The 24,718-nt window shown below is 40.3% G+C and overlaps 3 protein-coding genes across 7 annotated transcripts in view; 2 read left to right on the top strand and 1 right to left on the bottom strand.

Moving 5' to 3' along the window:
* The first annotated feature begins 1,887 nt into the window (after positions 1-1,887).
* Positions 1,888-7,036, top strand: LOC112156232 (low affinity immunoglobulin gamma Fc region receptor II-b). 2 transcript variants are annotated; one of them, XM_036216808.1, is made up of 5 exons: positions 1,888-2,180; positions 2,964-3,221; positions 3,295-3,558; positions 4,865-4,994; positions 6,899-7,026. In XM_036216808.1, exons 1-5 carry the CDS (start codon positions 2,150-2,152, stop codon positions 6,975-6,977), a joined length of 762 nt encoding a protein of 253 aa, XP_036072701.1. In that variant the 5' UTR covers positions 1,888-2,149; the 3' UTR covers positions 6,978-7,026. The 2 variants fall into 2 exon arrangements, with proteins under 2 accessions (XP_036072701.1, XP_024144219.1); XM_024288451.2 differs by having other exon boundaries at positions 1,889-2,180; positions 4,865-5,005; positions 6,899-7,036.
* Positions 7,037-7,581: 545 nt separating this feature from the next.
* Positions 7,582-18,081, bottom strand: LOC112156229 (NLR family CARD domain-containing protein 3). 4 transcript variants are annotated; one of them, XM_024288446.2, is made up of 11 exons: positions 17,758-18,080; positions 16,987-17,094; positions 16,803-16,915; positions 16,213-16,326; positions 15,536-15,646; positions 13,335-13,465; positions 11,508-13,263; positions 11,260-11,433; positions 11,009-11,179; positions 9,680-9,726; positions 7,582-9,182 (listed from the first exon to the last, which is right to left on the bottom strand). In XM_024288446.2, the coding sequence occupies exons 3-11, from the start codon at positions 16,856-16,858 to the stop codon at positions 8,638-8,640; spliced, it is 3,105 nt and encodes a 1,034-aa protein (XP_024144214.1). In that variant the 5' UTR covers positions 16,859-16,915; positions 16,987-17,094; positions 17,758-18,080; the 3' UTR covers positions 7,582-8,637. The 4 variants fall into 4 exon arrangements, with proteins under 4 accessions (XP_024144214.1, XP_024144213.1, XP_036072667.1 ...); XM_024288445.2 differs by having other exon boundaries at positions 16,987-17,090; XM_036216774.1 differs by lacking the exon at positions 16,213-16,326 and having other exon boundaries at positions 16,987-17,090; positions 17,758-18,081.
* A 2,001-nt stretch (positions 18,082-20,082) lies between these two features.
* The window catches only part of LOC118600125 (selection and upkeep of intraepithelial T-cells protein 4-like), a 7,078-nt gene continuing 2,442 nt past the window's right edge, over positions 20,083-24,718 (top strand). Inside the window, exons 1-2 of the mRNA XM_036216902.1 lie at positions 20,083-20,204; positions 24,269-24,707. Coding sequence (XP_036072795.1) covers positions 20,132-20,204; positions 24,269-24,707 — 512 coding nt within the window. The 5' untranslated portion in view covers positions 20,083-20,131. The remainder of the gene's footprint in view (positions 20,205-24,268; positions 24,708-24,718) is intronic.

Raw genomic sequence — 24,718 nt, 5'->3', positions numbered from 1 at the left:
TATTCCGTCCACTTAGTCCAGATCCTGTAAAACGTATCTATATGCAGTTTAACCGAAAAAGACAGTTTTTCCATTTTGTAGATTTCTTACACAGAATGTATCCAGTCCTTGATTGTTGGTGGGTCAGGGTTAAGCCATCTCCGTGTTAAAGCTTTTTTACTTGCTGCCAGTAGCAAGTAGAAGAGTTTCTTATCCTTTAAGTTCAGTGTGTGCTTTATGTTACCCAGGAACACAGTTTCAAAGTCCAGAGGAAAAGTAAGAGCAAAGACGTTTTGTAAATGTTCGTGTATGTTCGACCAGAAGGGTGTAATAATCCGACATCAGTCCCAAAAAATGTGAAAATGATCGGCCTTCTTCTCCCCATATCTCCAACAGTGAAACATGATAGCTGAAAACAGTGAAGCTGATAGCTGAAAACACTGAAGCTGATAGCTGAAAATACTGAAGCTGATAGCTGAAAATACTGAAGCTGATAGCTGAAAACACTGAAAATGATAGCTGAAAATATTGAAGCTGATAGCTGAAAACACTGAAGCTGATAGCTGAAAATATTGAAGCTGATAGCAGAAAACACAGAAAATGATAGCTAAAAATACTGTAGTTGATAGCTGAAAATATTGAAAATTATAGCCAAAAAAATTGAAGCTAATAGCTGAAAATATTGAAGCTGATAGCTGAAAACACTGAAAATGATAGCTGAAAACATTGAAGCTGATAACTGAAAATATTGAAGCTGATAGCTAAAAATATTGTAGCTGATAGCTGAAAACATTGAAAATGATAGCTGAAAACATTGAAGCTGATAGCTGAAAATATTGAAAATGATAGCTGAAAACATTGAAGCTGGTAGCTGAAAACACTGAAAATGATAGCTGAAAACATTGAAGCTGATAGCTGAAAATATTGAAAATGATAGCTGAAAACATTGAAGCTGATAGCTGAAAATATTGAAAATGATAGCTGAAAACATTGAAGCTGGTAGCTGAAAACACTGAACCTGATAGCAGAAAACATTGAAGCTGATAGCTGAAAACATTGAAGCTGATAGCCATCTAAAATATTAGCTAAATGTCAAAACAGCCTAAAAAACAAACAAAAAAACTTAGGTTAGCCATAATAGCTAGCATGTAGCTGAAAAACAGATAAACTTTAAAACAGCCTAAAAAATGTCTCAAAAATCTTAAATTTGTCAAAACAGCTAGCAAGTAAATATTACTTTAAGCCTAAAAAAAGCCTGAATTACCCAAAAATGTAGCTGAAATAGCTAAACTCCAAAATAGCCTAAAACACGGAAAGAAAGCTTAAATAAGCCGAAACAGCTAGCACGTAGCTGAAATATTAGCTGAACTCTTAAATAGCTTAAAAAAAACCTTAGTAAATGCCAAAATAGTCCAAAAAGCTAGCATAATGCTAATTTTTAAAACTTTTAAAAGTGTAACTTTTTGACATAATTATGAATAATAAAAAGGCAGATTTATTATTCCAGAATAAATCAACTTAAACATTTAACAACTTTGAATACTTGACTCTTTATAAAAACGTATTTTTTTCAAAATTATACAAGTTAGAAACAAACCCAAGATAACATCATCATAAAAGACAATGATCTGGAGGGCCGGGTCCGGCCCCAGGGCCTTGACTTTGACACATGTCTATGTGAACCGCTCACATAGAAACATAAAGACAAGATCGTTTTTCTAATAAGAGTCCATTCAGGAAAAGAACATTTGAAAGGTGTTTGCAGTGCAGATGAACGTGTTAGTCACTAAACGATGACGACAGTCTGACATCTCTTCATCCTTCTCAGGTTTCTGCTGAAGCGTCAAGCGTGTCTGATGTGTTTCTTGTGTATTTCCTCTACAGATGTGAAAAAGAATACACAGCAGTGCTGTGGTTTAACCATCTCGATGCAGCTTCTAGGAAATTAGTGCCGTAAAAGTATAAAACATCACAGGATGTTTTTCTTTTGACAAAAGTGAAAAAAATTACGCTTTTTGATTTTCAGACGAGTATAACTCTAAAAACGTCTTTTTCTGAAGTTTAAATCCTAAAATATTTTTCGGATATTTGGTGCATTTCAGCAGCGGTGAAAGGAGTGTTTTTAAAGTTCTGCAGAGTTTGTGGTGATTTCCTGTCTGCAGTCAACAGGATGGAGTTCGCTCAGCTCTGCCTCATACTCTGTAAGTACAAACCATTTCTCTTCAAAAACCTCATTTTTAAAGGTTTCACCTACATTAATTGATTTCCTCGTTATGACATCACTAACGTAAATGAAAACCACGAATTTTGTTTTCATCAATGATATGTCTTTCTTAAAGCTCTCTTAAGCAGGTATAAAAGTAGCATTGATTTCTTAGTCAATTTGAATACATTCATTAATGACATTATTTTTTTAAAACTTGTTTTTATTGTATTTATTTCTTCAGTCCACTTTTTGTTTGTCAGCTGTGGAAGCTTATTATTGTTATTAAATCCTGAATCCTTGGGGAAAATGAACATTTGTTCACGTATGTTTACAGTGTCAAACACATTTACATGTGATGTATTTTATTTAGTCTTATTAAATGACACCAGTTTTTAGTATAAATGAGGGCTGTGAACATTAATCAACAATAATTAACTCATTAATATTTATTTACGTTATTTAATTAAATTAATTACAGCTCGTGAAGAAACAGAACTGGTCGGTTTTTGTTCAAAAGTTGCCTATTGTCTTATAAGATGCACTTAGTCAAACATTGTTATTGGATCCTATTATTGGACATGCGCTAGCATACAGTAGTAAAAGAAACAGGAGTAGCCCCTCCCTCCTTGTCTAATGTGAACAGCGTGGGATGAATAGATGTACTAACGTTTAGTGCACTCTTTGATGTGCAACAATCGGTGTGTCTGTAGCTTTAGTGTCACGTAAATGTAAATGTTTCTGAACGTTTCTCAAAGGCTTTAACCTCTTCTCTCTGCAGCGTCTCTGACCGTCTCTCCTGAGCGCTCTCAGTTCCGCCACTATGAAACCATCATCCTGAGCTGTGCGGCCAACTCCACGGGCTGGATGGTGAGGAGGAACACGTCTTATCACTTCAGTCAGAAATGTCAGTTCGGGTGGGGGGTTCCCAAAGAGTCCTCCTGCAAGATCGACACCGCCTACCCATCAGACAGCGGGGCGTACTGGTGTGAAAACAACCACGGCGGGTGCAGCAACGTCGTCAACCTCACCGTCACCGGTAAGCCTGAACCTCCACTCTGAAGGACGCCATCCGAACGCCGACCTTTGACCCAACTGTGGTTACATTTCAGCTTCCCCGTTGATCCTGGAGAGCCCGGTGCATCCCGTCACCGAGGGGGACAGCGTGACTCTTCGCTGCTCCTACAAGGATGAACGTCTAATCTCCTCGACCTCAAACTTCAGCACCAACTTTTACAAGGATGGACAACTCATTGGTGAAGAAAAGGAGGGAAGGATGGTCATTACCATCATCTCTATGTCTGCAGAAGGTTTCTACTCGTGTGAGGACCCGTCCAGAGGAAAAACGTCCGAGAAGAGCTGGGTGGGAGTCAGAGGTAACTCGGCTTTTCAGGCACACAGGAAGTGATGAAGATGAGGATGTTGGTCGGCAGCTGAAGGATCACTGAGAGAAAGACACTTCCATCAGGGTCCCATCACACAATCAGGAGCCACAGTGGACATCAAGAAGAACCGAGAAGACTGTTGGAGGAAAATACCTCCAAAAATATCCCACCTGTCATGAGAATAAACCCTAAAGTTTCACAAACAACTTCCTTAAATACAGAGGGGTCAAACTCCATCGCATAAGGGGGCAAAACACAACTTATGTTACGGACCAAGATAAACATTTATTGAACACTCTAAAACTACCTTTTAAAACTTTAAAACCGTAACTTTTAACATAATTATGAACGAGATACATAGCATTACCTGTGATAATGCTAGTGTGAATGCTGTAAGATGAATTTGAAGATGCTGAAGTTGATAACCAGCGAAAATATTAGCTAAATGCCAAAATAGTCTACAAAACTGTTTGAAAAAAACAGTTTAGCCCAAACAGCTAGCATATAGCTGAAAAAATAGTCTAAATTCAAAACACCCTTAAAAAACTGGAAAAGAAATCCTAAATTAGCTAAAAGAGCTAGCATGTAGCTGAAATATTTGCTAAACCCCAAAACAGTTTATTAAATGCCAAAATAGTCCAGAAAGCTAGCAGAATACCAATTTTTAAAACTTTAAAATAGTAACTTTTTATGTAATTCTGAATAATAAAAAGGCAGGAATATAATTCCAGAATAAATCAACTTAAACCTTAAATAACTTTCAATATTTTACCCTCCATAAAAATATATTTTTCTAAACTATATAAGTTAGAAATGAGCTCAAGATAACATCGGGTCATTGATAATAATAAAATCAAATGATCTGGAGGGCCGGATCCGGCCCCCGGGCCTTGACTTTGACACATGTGCCTTAGACCAAACATGTCTCCCGCTAGATGGTTTAATCTGGCCCAGTCATGAAGACAAAAAATATAAAGATGTTGAAAAAAGAAGCAAGTTTCTATCTCATTCCTGTGGCGAGTTGTGGTTTTTTAAAGAAATGCCCACAATGCGCTATTCCACCACTAGGGGGAGCGAAGGAACAGCAAGAGATGAAGAAATAAACATTATGAACCCCAAACCATGCAGTTTTTTTCCATAAGTGAGTCAGGAGTCCATCCTTTATGGTAGTTGGTCTATAAAATAATTCAGTTTGAGGTCGTTTCAGTTCAATCATTGTTTCCATCATCATCTCACACATTTCTCGGTTGTCTGGTTGGAAACTTCACGAGCTGTTGGTACATGTTTGTGTCCACAGCCAGAGTGATTCCTCCTGAAGATCCTCCCACCGATCCCCCTCACTTCCTGTGGATCAGAATAGCAGCCGGCGCGCTGATCTTCATCCTATATGCCGTCATCCTCCTCCTGTGCCTGTGCAGCATTCGCAGGTGGGCTCGAGGTAACGGAAGAACCAGTTAGAAGGTGCATTAATGGTAGTTTCGTGTGCCTAAGAGGCGGTCTTTAACACCCTACGTCTTAAAGACGACTATAACTAGATTCTCAACGCTAAACTTATATTATATTGTTTTGTTTATTTTCAAATTCAGATTTATTTTGTAAAACTTCTGGATTCCATCCATCTCACCTAACTATGACTCATTCTTCTAGGAAAAATTTAAAATAGACAAGAGGAAGAAATTCTTATTATTGTGGTACGACTTTATCCTGGATTTCTTTTTGGTATTTTCATTCAAAAATATGTTGATTCGTTAGTTGACTAACTTTATTCTTGTTGTTTTTATAAAATTACACCTAAAGCTTTCATTCTATGATGTAAAAACAGTTTGTTTAACATTTTTGGGGTTTTTACAGTAAAATTAATCCCATTTTTCCAGATGGAATTTTCTGCCCTTGCATGATTTTATGTCTAGTGTGTGAATCTAACATGGAAACTGACAAAACAAAGATGGAGTCACATAGGAATGGTAAATGGTAAATGGTAAATGGCGTATACTTGTATAGCGCTTTCTACCCTCCTTCGAGGGCCCAAAGCGCTTCACAGTCACAGACCCATTCACCCATTCACACATTCACACACTGGTGGTGGCTCCGCTGCCGAACACTGGCGCCAACCTCCCACCAGAGGCAATTTGGGGTTCAGTGTCTTGCCCAAGGACACTTCGACACATGGGCGGGCAAGGCGGAGTCGAACCTGCTCACTTCTGATCAGGAGTCGACCGCCCTACCACTGCACCACGGCCGCCCCATAGGAGAGGTTGGACTGATGAAAATGAGACCAAATATTCAGCAGGTAGTCTTTCAAATTGAAAATACAGACAATTAAAGATAATAACTGGCTGCAAATACTGTAATCAAAAAAGAAAAAGGCAAATAATTACGATTAATTAGTTCATTTTTATTGATTCCCGCCCCTAATATATAAATACACATATATAAGTGTGTGTGTCATGGATTTATCTCTGAGTCACACTGGTTCAGTTTTAGTTCAGTAACTCGGATCGTTCAGAATGAATCAATACCAATGATTGATCGTATCGTCAACCACAAATCATAATATGAATCAAATTTTTGTTTTGTCATTTATGGTATTTGTGTGTTTATTTAAGTGTCTGTAATGTTTAAGATTGTTGATATGTGAAGGTGTTGCCTCTGAGTGAACGAGTCGTTCACACAGGAAGTTGCACATTTATGTCAGACTGTTGTTTTGATGACATTTCTAACCGTTTAACCTCAAACTGATTCTTAGAATGTAGAACTCTGTGATTTTTGGTTTTCTGTGAACAAAATCACAAGTATTCCAGTTTGAACAAGTACTCTAATAAATGTCTACAATGTATCGTAGACCTCTATATATTTTCAGAAAACTACAGAGATTTCTGAGATGTCCAGTAAACATCTACAACAGATTAGTTATTTAGCAGATATCTTGTTGTTGGTGGGATTTCATGACATAAAGTCAGTCGTTTAGCCAAATGCGTCGTTAAGGTCTTTAATGAGTCAACGTGGTTGAATTAGGAAACATATATTGAGATTTCTGAGACAAATCTGTGACCTGTGACCACGCTGGGCCTCTGTCCTGTCCCCGCTTTGATCTGGGACTTTCCTGAGCTTCAATCGTTGGTCGTGGAGGCATGAGATCAACAGGAAACACAGTAGAACACTTAGATATTCGAGAAAACATAACATTACTGCAGAAAAAGGCAAGAAACTTTTGGGTCTGAGGAAGAGCGTCGTGACTATCTGGGCCTTTGATGAGGTCAGTAGATGAAGTGAAAACAGCTGAAACTCTTTCTTTGAGTTTATTTTTTTGTTGTTTTTTTTCTTTTTGCAGGTCGAGCTGCTGCCAGAAAGTGAGAAACCGAGAAGAAGAAATCGTAAAAATGACTTTTTTTCTTCTAGATTCCTCCTGATGGATGAAGAATTTTCAGTTCAGAAGGTTATGTTTGCATTGGAACCATTAAAAGAAACAGAAATTGTAAATATTTAAAATGCTGTATTGATCAACATAGTCGCCCAGCGTGTGTTTGAGCGTCCTTAAATAAAGATTTTATGTGTTTGTCATTTACTGGTGATCCAAACCTTAAGGGATATTTGATTAATCTTTAAGTTAAAGGTCAAAAACCATTTTCACTTGAAGACAGAGTGCACCTGTGATCCTAGAGTAGCAACAGTGACACCTACAGGACAAACAGGGTATTACAGTCTGGCTCCTCAGCGAAAAACATCGATCAAAATAAACAAAAAGTGATTTTTTTTGTTTTTGTTTTATGGTTTAATCAGTTTATATTTATTTAAAATATAGTTTTAACAACAAAACATTTATACTGAAAATACAGAGTTAATATTTTAGATAAAGATATCTTAAAATTCTTAATAAAAACTCATTAATGTGTGCTTTGCTGCAGAAAACAGTTTTTTTCCTTTATATTATGTGTTTTTGATTGTGAACTGTTTATATTTTAAATAAAGTTTTGTTCTGTTGGACATTACTCATCATTTTACCTTTTCCTTGTGTTTTTTTTCTCTTTATTTTTGTTATTTGTGACTGAATGAACTTCATTTCTGCTTGTTCTGCTTCATCCATGAAATCATGTTTCAGTTTTAAATGTGGCTCATTTCATGACTCCTTTAATACACTTTTGAACAAATCTTTATTTCTGTGGCAAACCTTAGACTCCCAGTTCAGTCAGACTTTTATTCCATCACATCTTATCAGTCGCTTTCAGTGTTTTAAAGACAAACATCTGGTCATTTTGTCACATTATAAGTGAATTATTCATCATCTAAGCAACCAAAACGACTTTTCTGTTGTGATATGAATAAAAATATTAGAATTTCTCTAAAATTTGATGTTAAAAGTGGTTTAATTTTTTCCTTTTTTGTGTCTGACAAACAAAAATCACAGTTTATTTGATGTTTTCCTCTATTCATCTCAGCTTAACTTTACATGGAGTTTTACAAACGAAATAAATACAAAATAGCTTCTTCTATAACACCACCAGACTCATCAACATTGGGACTTTACCGCCCCCAAGTGGTGAAATCCTACAAACAACCACAGAACATACTTGTCTAAAAATGTAGTGTAAAAACGTCTCAAAATACACAGTAGAATGATAATACTTCCAGTGCAAACTAAAGTATGAGAATAGAACATCAAACCAACCACAGAAAAAAATGATTTCAAAGACACTTAAAGTGAAATTTATGATTTATAATCAGGTTTTAGGAATCCGACTTATTTTCATCTGCATCATCAAATCACAACAACGCTAACCTTTGACCAATCAGGGTCTTGGATTTGGCAGTGGCTTGTGGGTAACGTCTTTCCCCAAACAAGGAAGTGCCAAACGTTGTAAACATGATCACAAAGGAGACATTGATGACAAATCTTTCAGATGTCGGAATAGAGCTGTGAAAAAGAGTAGCACCACTTTTCACACCTCCAGCAGTAGGTACGCACGCTAGTACTGGGTAGCAACAGTCCAGTCTGCATCACATGCTAAAAGCACTTTTGAGGATGTTCTTGAACGCAGCACACGATGCCCGGTGGGTGCGTAGCTTTAGGACTCAGCACAGACTCAGCGAGGAGCCCTCCCTCAGCTCAAAGCCCGGATAAGGCGCTTCAGTGAACGTGGTGTCAAAGGTGTAGATGTGCATGGGCGAGTCCGACACTCTGAAGAAAGACAGAGAGCCGGCCCGGTAGTCCACGTAAACCGCTGCTCTGTGAGACTCTGCGGAGGAAGAGGAGGATGGGGTGAAGGTGATCAGGGTCTCCTTGTTGTCGTGGCGGACGCAGTAACTGTCCCAGTCAAAGCAGATCAGACACCACGACTGGCGGCTCTTTCCAAACCGGCAGTTGTTCTTGTCTCCTCTCCTCCCGATGCCTCGGTAACTCACCGCCACCTCCACTCTTCCTCGCCACTCCACCTCCCAGTAACAGCGGCCACTCAGTACTTCTGTGCACAGAAGCTGATTGGACCACTGGTCATCAAATCTGTCGGGGTGGTCGGAGTATGGCTGAACGTCCGTCACGAAGGTCGCCACTCTTCTGTCCTCGGAGACTTGGAGTCTTCTGCTCGCCGTGTTTGTGTCAATGGTGAGAGGACGGTAATCTGACCAACAGAAAGAAAAATCTTTTTGATTTTGGACTCCGACTATTCCATGACTGAGTCTAAAACAGTCGAGTCCGGTTTGTTTGGAAGGTTTAGTCGCTCAGGTTCAGGACCAAATGGTGGCCCAGAGCCTGAACTACTAGGGCTGAACGTATCCAGACACCATTCTCTAAAAATACGGCCTTCACAACTAAACAGGAACTGTATTGCGATCAGTCTCTCAAAAAGTTTTGACACCAGTCCACAAACCGCATCAATGCATACGAGGGAATTTCTGTTAGTCCGCCTGGCTGCATGTTATCTAACTGGGCGACGTGCTGCTCTGTAGGAGTGATCTTGTTAGAAGGCCACACCCCCTACCACTTGAAGGCAAACGTTTTGAACGTTGGACATGGAGCAAGTAGCTCCACCTAAAAGTTCTACTTTTAATAACTGGCATTTGTAGACCCTAAGTGATGAGGAACTTTAGGAGGAATAACTGAAAATGGATGACTTACATTTTCTTTTTCCTGGCTTCAACCACTTATCACCAGCAGGTTCTATCCTGGAGGACAGAAGAGGAAAGTTAGACAGCAGCTCGTCCTGCTCTGAAGGTGTCTGGATTACCTTATCGTGGTGAGCATCAGTGCTCCAACTATAAGTTTAGCTAAAAGTCTTTACATGAAGGGAATAGGGAAGTAAATCTTAGAAAACCACACCCCTTTATTGATTTACAGCCTTAAGGGATTCTGATGGTTCAGTTGGTTGACCACAAGATCTATGGCAAAAAGCTGCTGTCTCTGACAGTCTAATAGTGCATTTCCACTTGTTAGAGAAATTTGGAAAAAACAAAAACAGTTATTTTGAATTCTGTTGGGATTAAGAGTACAGTAAAGTGTATATTGTTGTTTACCTTAAATACATAAACACATTTTTTCAACATAAGCTGAGAAGGGAATCTGGTTAAACTTACATAATCATTTTAAGTCATTTGCCCACATGTGGGTGTGGCGACTGTGGCTTGGGGTGGAGTATATCAAGCAGTAAATACAGAGTTTGAGGTTTCCTTTGTCAACAAGTTAATCTGAATCTAGATTGAACCAACCACAAGTCAACCAACATCATCTTTGATTTGGTTTTACCAGAGATTTTCACTCTTATTTTCTGTCATTGTGTTTCACAACAACTTACTTTGTGTATGGTGGTCTGTGTATGTATGTAATGTAAGTGTCTGTAATCTGTTTGTTTGGTATAATCATCAAAGCAGGAAGTCTTACAGACTCTTTCTGAACCCATGATTGTCAACACGGAGCACAAGAGCCTACAGCCACTCCATCAGCCAAGACATCAGAACCCCAAAATCACCAATCGAGTCACCAACACAGCCCTCAAGGCAACAAATGACAGAAAGAGTTGGCCAAGGAACCCTCATCCGGACAGAAAACTGCCAACCCCACTTCCCTGGAAGGTTGTCCTAAATCCTAGATGCTAAAACCCAACCCCTCCTATTGTACAGAGCTGGACCTTTACCCTAAACACATAACACAGTGCACCTCCTGGACCAGGCCGTATCACTGGTACTTTCACCAATGTGGACAACCCTGGATGACTGAGGCACAGGGTAAGTCTGCCCAACCAATAGCGAGAGGGCAGTGAAGCGGTTAATACCTTTCCAGATCAGGTTCTACATAAGCCAAGAGTGCACAAATCAGAGCAATTTAATTGATTTCTTTCTCTTGTTTTCATTCATTTCAGATAGAGTTTGGTTATGAGGGTCTCTTAAGGCTTAGGAAAACTATTTAAATGCATTGAGATCCCCATGACCAATCAATTGTGTGCACCTCTACCTGAGCATTTCCAGTCTCCAGTGTGAATTCTCCTTTCCCTTAGACAACTCCACCGCTGCCCCTCCTGGATGGTTGTAGCTCAGGTCCAGTGTTCTCAGATGTGATGGGTTGGATCTCAAAGCTGAAGCCAGAGAGGCGCATCCCGCCTCTGTGATCAAACAGCCAGACAGTCTGCAGACACACAAGAAATACAGCATCACCAGTGGGCTCAAGAACTTGTCAGTAGCAGATGCACTTCTTGCTGGCCTGACCTGAGAGTCTCCAGTTCACATTGCTGACTCCGCAGTCCATCACACAGAACTTCTACTCCTGAATCCTGAAGGTCGTTGTTGCTCATGTCTAAATCTCTGAGGTTTGACGACCGGGAGCTGAGAACCGATGACAGAGCTTCACAACTTCTCCTTGACAGGTTGGAGTTGCTCAAGCTGAAGAGAAAATGAACAAAGAATAAATAGGTCAACACTGACAGCTTTCTTTTTTACTCCAGGTGAATACTTACAGCGCTTTTTTTGAGGCTTCAACCACTGGCAGCAGCCTCAGAAGAGCATCCTCTGAAGTAGGGTACTTCTTAAGGTCAAACACCTCCAGATCGTCTGATAACAGCAGGATGAAGACCAGAGCCGACCACTGACCAGGAGACAGGTGATCTCTGGAGAGACACCCTGACCTCAGGTAGGTTTGGATCTCCTCCACTAAAGAACGATCATTTAGCTCGTTCAGACAATGGAACAGGTTGATGCTTTTATCTGCGGGCAGGCCCTTCCGGATCTTCATCTTGATGTACTCGCATGTTTCCTCACTAACACATGTGATACTTTTAGCCCGTGTCACCAGACCTTGCAGGAGATACTGATTGGGTTCCAGGGAAAGGCCCAGAAGGAAGCGGAGGAACAAGTCTAGGTGTCCGTTTGGACTCTGTAAGGCCTTGTTTATGGCACTCTGGTAGAATTGTCTTTGAACCAGTTTCCTATCACCAGTGTTTGCCTGTTGTTCTTCCATGAGGTTGATTCCTGACCTGACAAAGGTCGCATGAACATGAAGAGCAGCCAGAAACTCTTGAACACTCAGATGGACAAAGCAGAAGACCCGTTCCTGGAACAGACCCTTCTCCTCTCTGAAGATCAGTGTGAACACTCCTGAGTATGTGGAAGCTTCTTCTGCATTGATGTCACAGTCCTTCAGGTCTGATTCATAGAAGATCAGGTTGCCATTCTGCAGCTGGTCAAAAGCCAGTTTTCCCAAAGACTTGATCATCTTCTCACACTCTGAATCTCTCTCAGAATCTTCCCCATACTTGAGCTTCTTGGCTTTAGCTTGAACCACCAGGAAGTGGATGTACATCTCAGTCAGACTTTGAGGAAGCTCTCCTCCCTCTCCAGTGTTCAACTTGTTCTCTAGAACCGTAGCAGTGATCCAGCAGAAGACTGGGATGTGGCACATGACGTGGAGGCTTCTGGAGTTCTTGATGTGGGAGATGATGGTCTTGGCCTGCTCTTCATCTCTAAATCTCTTCCTGAAGTACTCCTCCTTCTGCTGGTTATTGAACCCCTGGATTTCTGTCACCAAGTCAACACTTTCCGCAGGGATCTGCTTGGCCGCTCCAGGTCGTGTGGTGATCCAGAGGCGAGCAGAAGGAAGCAGGTTCCCTCGGATCAGGTTTGTCAGGAGTTCCCCCACTGAGGCAGGTGTTGTGATGTCAGACAGGGTCTTAGTGTCACTGAAGTCCATCGGAAGCCGACACTCGTCCAGACCATCAAAGATGAACAGGACTTGAAGGTCTTCAAAGCTGCAGATTCCTGCATCTTTAATTTCAATGAAGAAATGATGAATAAATTCCACCAGGCTGAACTTCTCCTTAAGTACATTCAGCTCTCTGAAAGTGAATGGAAATGTGAAGTGGATGTCTTGGTGGGCTTTGTCCTCGGCCCAGTCCAGAGTGAACTTCTGCGTTAGGACCGTTTTCCCAATCCCAGCCACTCCCTTTGTCATCACAGTTCTGACTGGATGTTCACCTTCAGGTCTGGGTCTAAAGAGGTTCTCCTGTGTGATGGTTGTTTCAGCCGTGACCACTTTCCTCAGAGCTGCTTCAATCTGCCCGACCTCATGCTTCTCACCGGCCTCTACAGTTCCTCCCTCTGTCATGAGGAGCTCGGTGTAGATCTCAGTTAGAGGAGCTGGCTCTCCATCTTGGGTGATTCCTTGGAATATGTCCTGGAGTCTCACTTTCATCTTCCCCTGGAGTTTAACTCTGCAAACTGCAGCAAATGGACAAAGATGAACAAACGTTCATTTGTAATAAGACATGAAATATTTTAAGACGTCTTACCGTTTAGATGATTGTCAAAGTCCTGACCTGTAGTTTTTGGGAAGGGGACTTTGCACTCCCGTGCTTCAGCATCACTCTGTGAAACTTGGTCACCTTCTCCATGCTGAGCAGCATGTGAATCAGGCGGACAACTGTGAAGGAAAGAGGCCAGTTTATACCCAGAGGTTCCATCTGGACCCTCTGGGCATCAGGTGCTTGTACTGGTCTGTAGAAGTACAAAAAGTACAAGAAGTGATAATAAAGTGCTTGTATGGACCAAGAGGTCAGTTGAGTTTGATACCCAGAGGTTCGAGAAGAGCCTCTCAGCATCAAACTCAACTTGTCTCTTGCTTTTCTACTGCACTTTGTAAGCTAACCATCACAATTTCTTCTTAACTTTGCAATAGAGGCACCAAGATTCTTGGCAGTTCCCTAAATTAAGGCTTAGATTTTGTTTTTGTTGGACAACTCTTAGAGTATTGACTTTAAGACTTGACCAGTCGCCGGAAAGGCGGAGGCAGATCTATTCTTTGGATCAAAAATAAATATTCTTTTTGCCTTACCTTGAACAAACACATATTTAAAAACAACATAAATTAATTCTAAAGATACCTGCCCATCCTTATTCAAACTAACCAAAAAAAGGTTAACAGGTGCACCTATTGCCCCCCTGATCATGTGACATTACCAAAATAATGATGTTTCTCTGACATTAGTGGCCCGGGTGTGGTTACATACATACTACCATAGTCGTAAGTAATCACAAACACGCTTCTACCCTCTATTCCTAAATGTGAAGGTGGCTCATGCAACTCTACAACTTCCTGTTTAATAAGTAAATAACGGCTCATGATAAGCGGTGGCTGTGGTGCAGCGGCAGGGTGGTCGACCTTTGGTCAGAAGATTACATGTTTAGTTCCTGCTCTTTCAATGTCAATGGGATTATTATTTACATTCACAACAAATATGGGTAATATTTTGGTAAAAATAAACAGTTATGCTTTTATTAGAGCTCAAAATTGTAAATAATTAGGGCAGCATGTTTCTGATCGGTAGATTAGTCAACACAACAAAAGTTGCTTTCCATTGCCCCGCCCACCTGCCTGTTTCCTGAAAGTTGTTGATATTGGCTGAGTCAACCCCAGTCGAAATGGACATGTTGCTTCATTTTTAAACATTGAAAATCTTAAAGAACACAAGTCAGTGATCTTTTTAGAGCGCCTTTCACTAACAGTAGTCACAAAGGGCTTTATAAAAGAAAACCAACATAAATATACTGCAGTCAAAATGAGATAATACACTCAGCCAGTCAGTGGGCCATTCAATGTGACTGGAAAGCTTGATTGTAAAAATGGTTTTGAGTTGGCTTTTTAAAACATCAAAGGAGTCAGTGAGTATAATGAAAGTGGGAGTTCGTCCCTCAGTCTGGGTAACACCGCTTTAACAGAATGGTTTTACACCAAGTGCAAGGGACCATTGCAAGAATTTCCTGTGAAGATCTGAGTTTTTGGGAGGGGGTATAGGGCTGGATGAGGTCTGAGATATACAAGAAGGGGCTTGTCTATGTAGGGTTCTAAGAGATATTAAAATGTTTGTAAATCATCCAGTTAATGTTAAGAATTTGTCTGTAACACCACTATCCTCGTTTATTTACCTAAAACATGGAGATTTGCATGAAATGAGATTTAAGAACGTTTTAAGAACACTTGTCAATGACGGTGTTTCTAAGTGAACCTAAAACCATACAGCCACATTCAAGGTTGGTCCAGTGACCTTTGACCCCTTTTTTAACCAAAAGACAGACTTCTTAAGCTTGAATCTTTCTCCAACTTATTCTACCACCTAAGGCCAACATTTGAACTCTGACAGGAAAAACCTAAAAATGTTTCTAAATTCTTTCACTACTCACTACTGAGCGCATTCCCCGTATCTTTGGGGTGTCGGTACCTACAATTTCAAAATCCAGTGACTGGGATTCATAGAAGTAGTGAGCGTAGTTTTCAGATTAGGGTAAATTCAGGAGACAAAACAAACTTGCACTAAGGAGCTACTTCAGGATCACAAGGACCCAACATTAGTGCCACAATCTCCACTAACTTATTGGTTTGGGTTCAATAATGAACCCCTTGTGATCTACACATTGACCATACTTTGTTCAGACACACCATGGATCTCTTCAAACACACCAGACCACTTTCTAAAACCATTTAGAGACACCTCACCTCTCTGGAGAACCTCCACCCTCCCTGAACTGAATGATGGCGTCTTTGGACTTGCTGCTCTTCCAGGATTCACATCTGGGTCTAGGTTCCAGTTCGGATCCGGATTCACCCCTATTAAGGTAAACAAGTATGAACCCTGATGTGAAACCTTAAGTTGTGTCTGAATTCTTTCACAACTCACTGCTTAGCAGTGCAACAATAAAAGACGTTCGCCACATTTTTGGGGTGTCAGAATCTACAATTCCAAAATCCCTTGACCTGGAAATTCCCCGATGTGTATCAATCCTCACCAGATTGACAAAATTAAACCACAATGCATTGCGTTGGAGCAGTTTGTTGGGTGAAAAACGTGTCCATGTTTTCCTCTCCAGAACACAATGGATTCATTGATAGTCTTTGTAAAACGTCCATATTTATTAGCGTTTTACTTCAGCAAATCAGGGACGTCATATTTGGTGTTTAAAAGATAAAAGTAGTTGGCGGGGTGTCCAAATTAAGTTAATATCCAGAACTCTGGACAAACTCAGACTGAGGAGCTTCTTCAGGATCACAAGGATCCAATAATAGTGCTTATCGGTTTAGGGTCTGGTGATCTAAACATTGATTATTCTTTTTTCACAGATGAATCTCTCTTCAGACGCAGAGACACATTCTAAAAACATTTAGAGACACCTCACCTCTCTGGAGGACAAGCTCCACCCTCCTGGAACTGAATGATGGCGTCCTTGGACTGGTTGCTCCTCAAGGATTCCCATCTGGGTCCAGATTCTAGTTCGAATCCAGGTTCACCCCTATTAAGATAAACAAGTGTGAACGCTGATGGGAGAAACCTACAATTGTGTCTGAACTCACTACTTAGCAGTGCCTAATACAAGGTTTCGCCATGTCCCACAATTCCAAGGTCCAGTGACCTGGAAACTTCCTGGTGTGTATCGATGCTCACTTGATTGGAAAATATAGACCACAATGCATTGCTTCCATGTTTTTTTATCTTCAGAACACAGTGGACTTATAAATAGTGACGCCATATTTGGTGTTTAAAAGAAAGAAAGTAGTGATTGTGGTGTCCAAAAATTAAAATCCAGAACACTAGACAGTCTTGAACTATCTGTGTTTTTGAGGAGGGAATTCAGACAGATCTGGAGGAGCTGCTTCAGGATCACGAGATCCAACAATAGTGCCACAATCTCCTCTAACTTTTAAGAAAAGGTTCAAACATACATAAACACACCAGACCACCTTCTAAAACCATTTAGAGACACCTCACCTCTCTGGAGGACAAGCTCCGCCCTCCTGGAACTGAATGATGGCGTCTTTGGACATGCTCTCCTCAAGGATTCACATCTGGGTCCAGATTCCAGTTCAGATCCAGGTCCACCCCTATTAACGTAAACAAGTGTGAACGCTGCCGTTTGATGGTGGTCAATGACGGGTAAGGATGACCTTCTGACCTGTGCCGATGTTCTGGATCCAATCCGTGGATCTGGACTGAAGGAGCCCCTCCTCTCTGCTCTTACAGTGCTGCTTGCTGGATTCACTTCCAGATCATCTGATACTATCTTCAGAAAAAACAAAGTATGTACGGTTTTGTCTTTTCTCCAGAAGATGGAGCTGCAGCCCAACACACGTGGTACACACAAACTGGTTTCAGTTGAAAAAAACCCTCAAAGTTAATGTTTAACGCCACAACAGTTATGGCTCTTTTGGTTTGGACTTAAAGGAAAGTGTTCACAAACAGGATTTTAGCTGAAAATGTGAAAATGTAGCTTGTTGTACAGTAATGTTTAGACTACTTTGCCGGAACATAAACATTGCTCTGCTGGGCGGCTGCAGCCAAACGGCTGTCTAAGTTCCGGTAAACTCCACATAAAACTCCTCTGTGGTTTTCCATGTTTTGCCGCCAATTTTGTTGTATTTCTTTTTCTTAATTGTAAAAAAATATATTTGAACGTTTTCACAGGAAGAGCAAGCGACTTCTCGTGTTACAAAGTTTTCTTCTTCCAGGAAATGAGTCACTTTCTAGGAAGAGAAAAACAAGTGAATCCTCGACGGTTAAATGTGTAAAAATGAGGAGAACAGAAAAAAATGATGCTTCCAGGAATCTGACGGTTTCTGGGTTTGTTTTCTAGCAAAAAAGAAAAAAAACTGAACTGAGAGTTGAAAGTCTCTGGAGACAGTAGTCACTGAAGTGAAAGTTCACGAAGGAAAACAAACAAACTTACACTTTCGAACAGGATTGCAGAAGTGAAAAAGACGCTTCAGAGACTTGACCTCTCAGCAGTGCAGACGTTAGAGCCGCTTCCTGTCAGAGCAGACTTCCTCCTCTGACAGCTCAAGTAGGAGGAGCACTTCTCTTCTTCTTCAGCGCTCACAAACAATTTGTCATCGAGGCCCACATTCCATAACTGGAGGTCCAAAATGCTGCATTTCCTCCAAACACCTCTGGAGGCAAGGATCTCAGAACTCCTACTACATCCATGTTTCTGAAGCTTTCCTTTGGTTCATTCATTTTTTATGCAAACTTCTAGAAGGTGCGGAGGATGACATCATGTTTGTAGGTTTTATGGTAAAACAGATCCGCCCTTGAGGAACATATTTCAGGTAGAAAAATGCAGACACTGCAACAGGGTTTACTAGAGGCCAATCTTGCTACTAAGCTAATGTATATAGGGTTGACCTGAACAGATACTGCAGGTTTTTGGGTTGTCCAAGTCTCTGGAGGGTCGTAGAGAAGAGCAAACATATCTTAACCTCCTAAAACTTGAGCTAATATTTGAGTTAACACACTACATTTGTAGTCACAGGGTTCCAAGTAGGAAGAATGAACTATATAACCTCATAAAGTTGTGTCCTCGCACGTGGACGCCAGGTCTCAAGAGGTTACGGGGGGTGTAGGGGTGTCTTCCGGTTCCTTTGAGGCTCGTACCGCCTCCTCAAGAGACATGATGAAATGGAACGTACCATTTTTGTGTATATATTGTGAAAGTAAAATGGAAATTATTCCCACTTATGACAGGTGATGCTGTCGTGCGATTTCCTTACATTCTATATTAGTGGTCATTAGTAAGGTGTGACCATGCATGCATGAGGTGTGCACGTGACACACTACCCTCTATATAACTGAATTGTCTAATTTCCACATTTCTGACAGTTAGACTGGTCACAGGGAGTGTTGATGTACCACCTGAACAGCACTCCTCGTACACTCTAAAGGGTTTGGGGAGGTAGGAAAAACTTCATTATTCGTACTACTTTACCTTTACTTATAGTACATGTTGTACCAACACATTCTCATCCCCAAGTCATCATACACTGACGTTTGGTTAAGGGAGGGGTCTGCAACCTTCTACACTTAAAGAGTCATTTAGGTCAATTTCTCACTGACATCATCCCAACAGGAGCCACAAAGTCTTAATCACTTTAAGAGAAATAGGACACTGATTTGTTTTTAAAATAATGTTACTATTATAAGAACTATAAATGATTTTTGTGGCAAAATAAAATAGAGTTTTGTTTTTTAATAGTTTAGAATTTTTGTCATGATTTCACATGACTTCCTTTCAAAATAAAAGACACATCGGATCATCTCAATGCAGCTAATCATTAGATTTGAATTTTTAGACAAACATTTGTAAATTTAATCAACTAAATCAGAGTTAATTCAGCTAATTTTGTTTTAGAATAGAAAATCTCAAAAATCTATCAAGAAGCTTCAACTGTTTATAAATTCATTGAATCAAGTTTTATTTTTTTTCACTTCATTATTTACATTCTTTTTAAAGTTATACTTGTGTCTCCGGAGCCAGAGGTTCTGGACCCCTGGGTCAAGGTCTCCTCCGCGTCACTTTCTGACATTTTGGGTGTCCCCAAAATCAAAGATCCGCAACCGTCGGGACGCGGTACCAGATGCGGTACTGGATGCATCCCGAGAACCAGTCAGCATCCAGTCCCGGCAGCGGACGTAGTACCGGACCCGAACTGGTACCGGACGCAATACCAGACCCCATATGCAGTACCTGGCACGAACATGGGCGTGAACCAGTTTAGGGTTAGGGTCAGGGTACCCGTTAGGGTACTGGCGTGCTCCACGTCCTGGTACTGGACCGGTTCCCAGCTTGGAGGATGCAGACCCGTCATTAGTGGGAACTACAACTTGTTTTTGGAGTTTTCTTTTCTAGATTTTTCATCTGTAACGAGGAAAAGAAGGAAGTTAAACTTCTATTTGCTGCTGTCTTTTACCCACAAAATCTTCACTTTCTTTGGAGTTAATTTCCATTTACTACCAAACGTTTGGATGTGCATTTAATGTGCTTTCTGACAAGATTTTCCTTTTGAAAAAGTGAAGTGCTCTGGTTTTTCTATCAGCTGTATCTTATCAGTTATTCTCGTGGGGAGTTCTTGATGATGATGGTGGGGAATTCCTCTCAGCAGACAGCTGGGAGACAGCTGATTGGCTCGGTGAAGGCCCCTCCCACCTAGACTGATGAATGGGTGCAAAAGAAAAACAATGAATGGACATTATGACTTAAGAAGAAATTCTTGCCAAGTCAACAGAAACCCCTCTGTCTCCTGATCTGGATTATTCCTGCAGCTGCCATGAGGGTCACATTTTATATCTCGTTCTGGATTTCACTGATGCTTTCCTCTGTCTCCTGTGGACCTACAGAAGGTAAAGGTTTCATCTGTAGATCTTCTCTAGACTTTCATCTGGTTATACGACTATATCAAGTGTTGTCATACTTTTTTAAAATCAGAGTAAATCTGTTCAAGTTTCATTCCAGATTGTTCCAATGAAGCAAAATGGTCTTGTTTTAATTATGAAAAATCATTTTTCAAACTGAACACCATGGTCACCCATGTACGTCAGAAGAGGATCTTATCAGCTGAAGTTTGCAGCAGTTGTTGATAAACAAGTTTGTCTAGTTCTTTCTCAAATAAAAAAATCTTTTTTTTTCTCAAATCTTAAACCCTCTGGTGCCTTAGGCTCTTTTGCCCCTTTTTTAACAGCTCTTTGATTGAAGAATCAAAACGTTCTTATAATTTTAAATATAAAGTATTTTAGGACTATACACCGCATTTAGCTAAACATCCATCCATCCATCTTCTTGAGCGCTTCTTCCCTTTCGGGGTCGCGGGGGTGCCGGAGCCTATCCCGGCTACTGAAGGGCGAAGGCGGGGTTCACCCTGGACAGGTCTCCAGTCTGTCTCAGGGCCTCAATCACACACATTCACTCTCACATTCACACCTAGGGGCAATTTAGAGTCACCAATTAACCTATGAAGCATGTTTTTGGACGGTGGGAGGAAGCCGGAGTCCCCGGTGAAAACCCACGCATGCACGGGGAGAACATGCAAACTCCACACAGAAAGGTCCCAGCCGGGATTCGAACCGGGGCCTTCTCGCTGTGAGGCGAGAGCGCTAACCACTGCACCACCGTGCAGCCCATTTAGCTAAACATAACGGTAAAATAAGTCAAACTTTATTTAATTCTTTTACAAACAGTTTAAGGTCCTGCTACAATACCCATAATGCTCCAACTATTCATCAAGCCATTTGGGTTCATAGTTCAATGTTCATAGCTGAACATTTTGACAGTTTTTGTGAAAACACAATCAGAATTCACACTTAAGCCGCACCAACCAGTACATGGCCATTTTGAAGTTTAGCTATCAGCTTCAGCGTTTTCAGTTATCAACTTTAGTGTTTTCAGCTACCAACTTAAGTGTTTTCAGCTATCAACTTTAGTGTTTTCAGCTATCAGCTTCAGCATTTTCAGTTACCAACTTAAGTGTTTTCAGCTATCAGCTTCAGCATTTTCAGCTATCAACTTAAGTGTTTTCAGCTATCAGCTTCAGCGCTTTTAGCTATCAACTTCAGTGTTTTCACCTATCAGCTTCAGCATTTTCAGCTATCAGCTTCAGCGTTTTTAGCTATCAACTTAAGTGTTTTCACCTATCAGCTTTAGTGTTTTCAGCTATCAGCTTCAGCGTTTTTAGCTATCAAATTAAGAGTTTTCAGCTATCAACTTAAGTGTTTTCAGCTATCAGCTTCAGCGTTTTCAGCAATCAACTTAAGTGTTTTCAGCTATCAGCTTCAGTGTTTTTAGCTATCAGCTTCAGTGATTTTAGCTATCAATTTCAGCATCTTCAGCTATCAGCACTAGCATCTGTAGAGGCCAAATTCAGCTTCCAGCATTCACACTAGCATTATTGCAGATAATGCTATATATCTAGTTCATATTTGTGTTAAAAAATACTTTTTAGAGTTTTAAAAACTGAGTTTTAAAAGGTTCAATAAATGTTTCTCCTGTTCAGCCCGCCACCTAAGGTGTGTTTGGATTTTACCCCGTGTGATTGAGTGTAACACTCCTGTCTTAAGACATCACACGACCTACAGCTACTGTATATCTGCTTGTTTGACAGCATTCCATGTGACACAGGGTGTCTTTTATTTTGAAAGCCAGTCACCTGAACTACTTTCTATTTCAAAAGCTGAATGTTTTATGTGAAACAAACGAATCAGTGATATTTATCATAATTGTAACAATAAATACAAATGCCTGTTTTTATTTTTCTAAAGGTGTTGTACGAATTTGTGGCTCCTACTGGGTTCTGGTCAGTGAGAAATCGACCTAAATGGCTCTTTAGATGTTAAAGCTTGAAGACCTATTCTAAACTTTCGGTTTTGTATGATGGAATTTTCAAGTCATAGAAACCAAAATTCCAAAACATAAACAGAAAGAAAACAAATCATTAAACATATATTGTTAACACTATTATCATACTTATCATAACATTAACAACAATAAAAGAGCTAGATTGTAACTAAACTTACCACACACTGTAGTTTACTTTGTTTATCTGTTGGTATGGATACCTACTTAGAGACATCTATGTACAAGTGTCAATTACAAAATACCAACCAAGCAACCATCAATTTAAACATTAAGTCAATCTACTCCACCCCGACAAGAAAACCTTCGATTTTCATGAGACATAAAGACATTTTTCTCCATTAAATGTTCTTTTTCTAGTTGGTTAATTCTCATTTCTAGCTCCAAATGTTTCTTGGATCTTTTCTCTCTTAGGCCTTGAACCTATAGATATTATTTTTTCTCCTATTAAGGCTTTTCTAGCTTCCCATAAAGTAGAAGGTGAGACCATTCCATTGTCATGTAGAGTAAGATATTCTACTAGAGCTGATCTGATCATATCTCCTCTTTTAACGTTGGTCACCATGGAGATGTTGAGCCTCCATTGTTTCATGTTTACCTCTCTTGTCAAGTGTCATTGTAACTGGACTACAATCTGATATGCTCATTGTTCAAATGTGCTGTTTTTAGCCTGATAGAGATCTTTTTTTTGCAATCAGGAAGTTATTTCATCTTGAGTAGCTCCACGTACTTGTGATGTAAAAGTAAATTCTTTTTCTTGTGGGTGGCGTTGACACTATGTACCTACTGAACCTGATACTTTTATCATATATGATCAAGTTTTAGACATCTTTGATTGGAGTTTTAAAGATTTTGGCAATCTATCAAATGCATTGTCTGATACACAGCTTAAATCACCAGACATAATACAAACAAATACCATCTGCATTGTCTGCTACTAAATGAATCATGTAAAAAAATATATTGGCACACACTCAAAATACTATGTAGTGCCTGTAACCATAACATATAGTCCTTGTTATCTGGATATACCTTATCACAAAGAATATTCAAGATTTGTTAAACACGATCACAACACCTCTAATTTTACAACACCTATGGGAACTACCACAAACTTGATTTACTCGTGTCCTATTCAGTTTCTGATGTCCTAGTTCTGTTTGGTGTGTTCTTGTGACTTATATACACAAATACAATGGCCTTCCCTGGGTATTCATTTACACGGCCATGCTTGGTTTACTACAGCCTTACATATGTTCCTTACTCAAGAGGAGAAACATTGAATCTCACTTATTGAGATCTGATACTGTTGACTGTGCCTTTTGCTGATATAGAACTGGGGAAAAAAGCAGACCCGTGCTTTAAATGGAACAACCAGCACATCAAAAACTTGATGAGTTGGGGAAACATCAAAGAATGACATGTAGGGGTCCTTAACCATACGTCAATATGTGGCGACTTGGGAATGATAATGTCTTTGACATTTATGTGGTCTGCATGAAATATCAATGTTGCAGACCACTCTTTGAACCTTTAGAGCAAAAAAGTTCAGGCAAATTTCAGGTCGTACTGAACACTTACCACCAACATACCCCATTCATGCAGCATTTACGCAGTCAGGAGTCAGTTCTCACACCTTACTATCGACTAGAGAGTGGCTTAAGGGCATAGTATGATAGCATCACCCGTACGTCATAAGGGCGTATTACTTCTGTTAGCCGTACAAATAGTGATACACTTACGACCCTGACAACCATTTTGATGGTACCCTTAGAGGTGTCAGTATGAGTCTTAAGGAGACTACAATGCTGCTACGTAGATTATATGCATTGTTCATGGTGGAAAATTGGTTATAAGTAAAAAACAAGGCAAAAATGAGAAAAGTTGTGGTCTTTACATGAAATTTTCACAGATATATCATTAATAAACCACGGTAAAAACACGTGATCCCATGCTTCATTGAATTTCTTCACCTTTTCAATCAGAGAACTGGGCAGAAATCACATCAGTTTCCTGAACAGTGTCCGATACTCTAAGTTATGTTTCTTTTTTTTTCCAGGTGAAAGCCGTCTCATTGGCTCAGACGATCCAATCATGGTCGCTCCTGGCACAGACGTCATCTTGCCGTGCCGCCTGGAGTTTGAGATGGACCTGGTGAATAAAACCATTGAGTGGTCCAAAGTGGCCGAGAAGACAGAACCAGCCAAACAAAAGAGCTTGAAAACCTACGTTTTCCTGTACAGGAGAGGAATACAAATCACTGCCATGATGATGCAGTCGTACATCCAGAGAACGTCGATGTTTTATGACAGGCTGAGGCGTGGAGACATGTCACTCAAGATCATGAATGTCACATTTGAGGACAATGGGATTTATGAGTGCTCCCTGCCCAGAAGACAACAGCGGGCCAAAGTTCAGCTGGTTGTTAGTGAGTTCCAGTTTTCCTCAGTTGGTGGTCCTTCCCTGTGGATCAATCAGTTCTGTGGTCTAGTGAACAAGTTTGATCAAA

This window comes from Oryzias melastigma, linkage group LG18, assembly GCF_002922805.2.
Source record: "Oryzias melastigma strain HK-1 linkage group LG18, ASM292280v2, whole genome shotgun sequence".
NCBI classification, from domain to species: Eukaryota; Metazoa; Chordata; class Actinopteri; order Beloniformes; family Adrianichthyidae; genus Oryzias; species Oryzias melastigma.
Note: the sequence above shows the minus strand (reverse complement) of the source record. Positions and strands in the feature narration are given on the sequence as shown.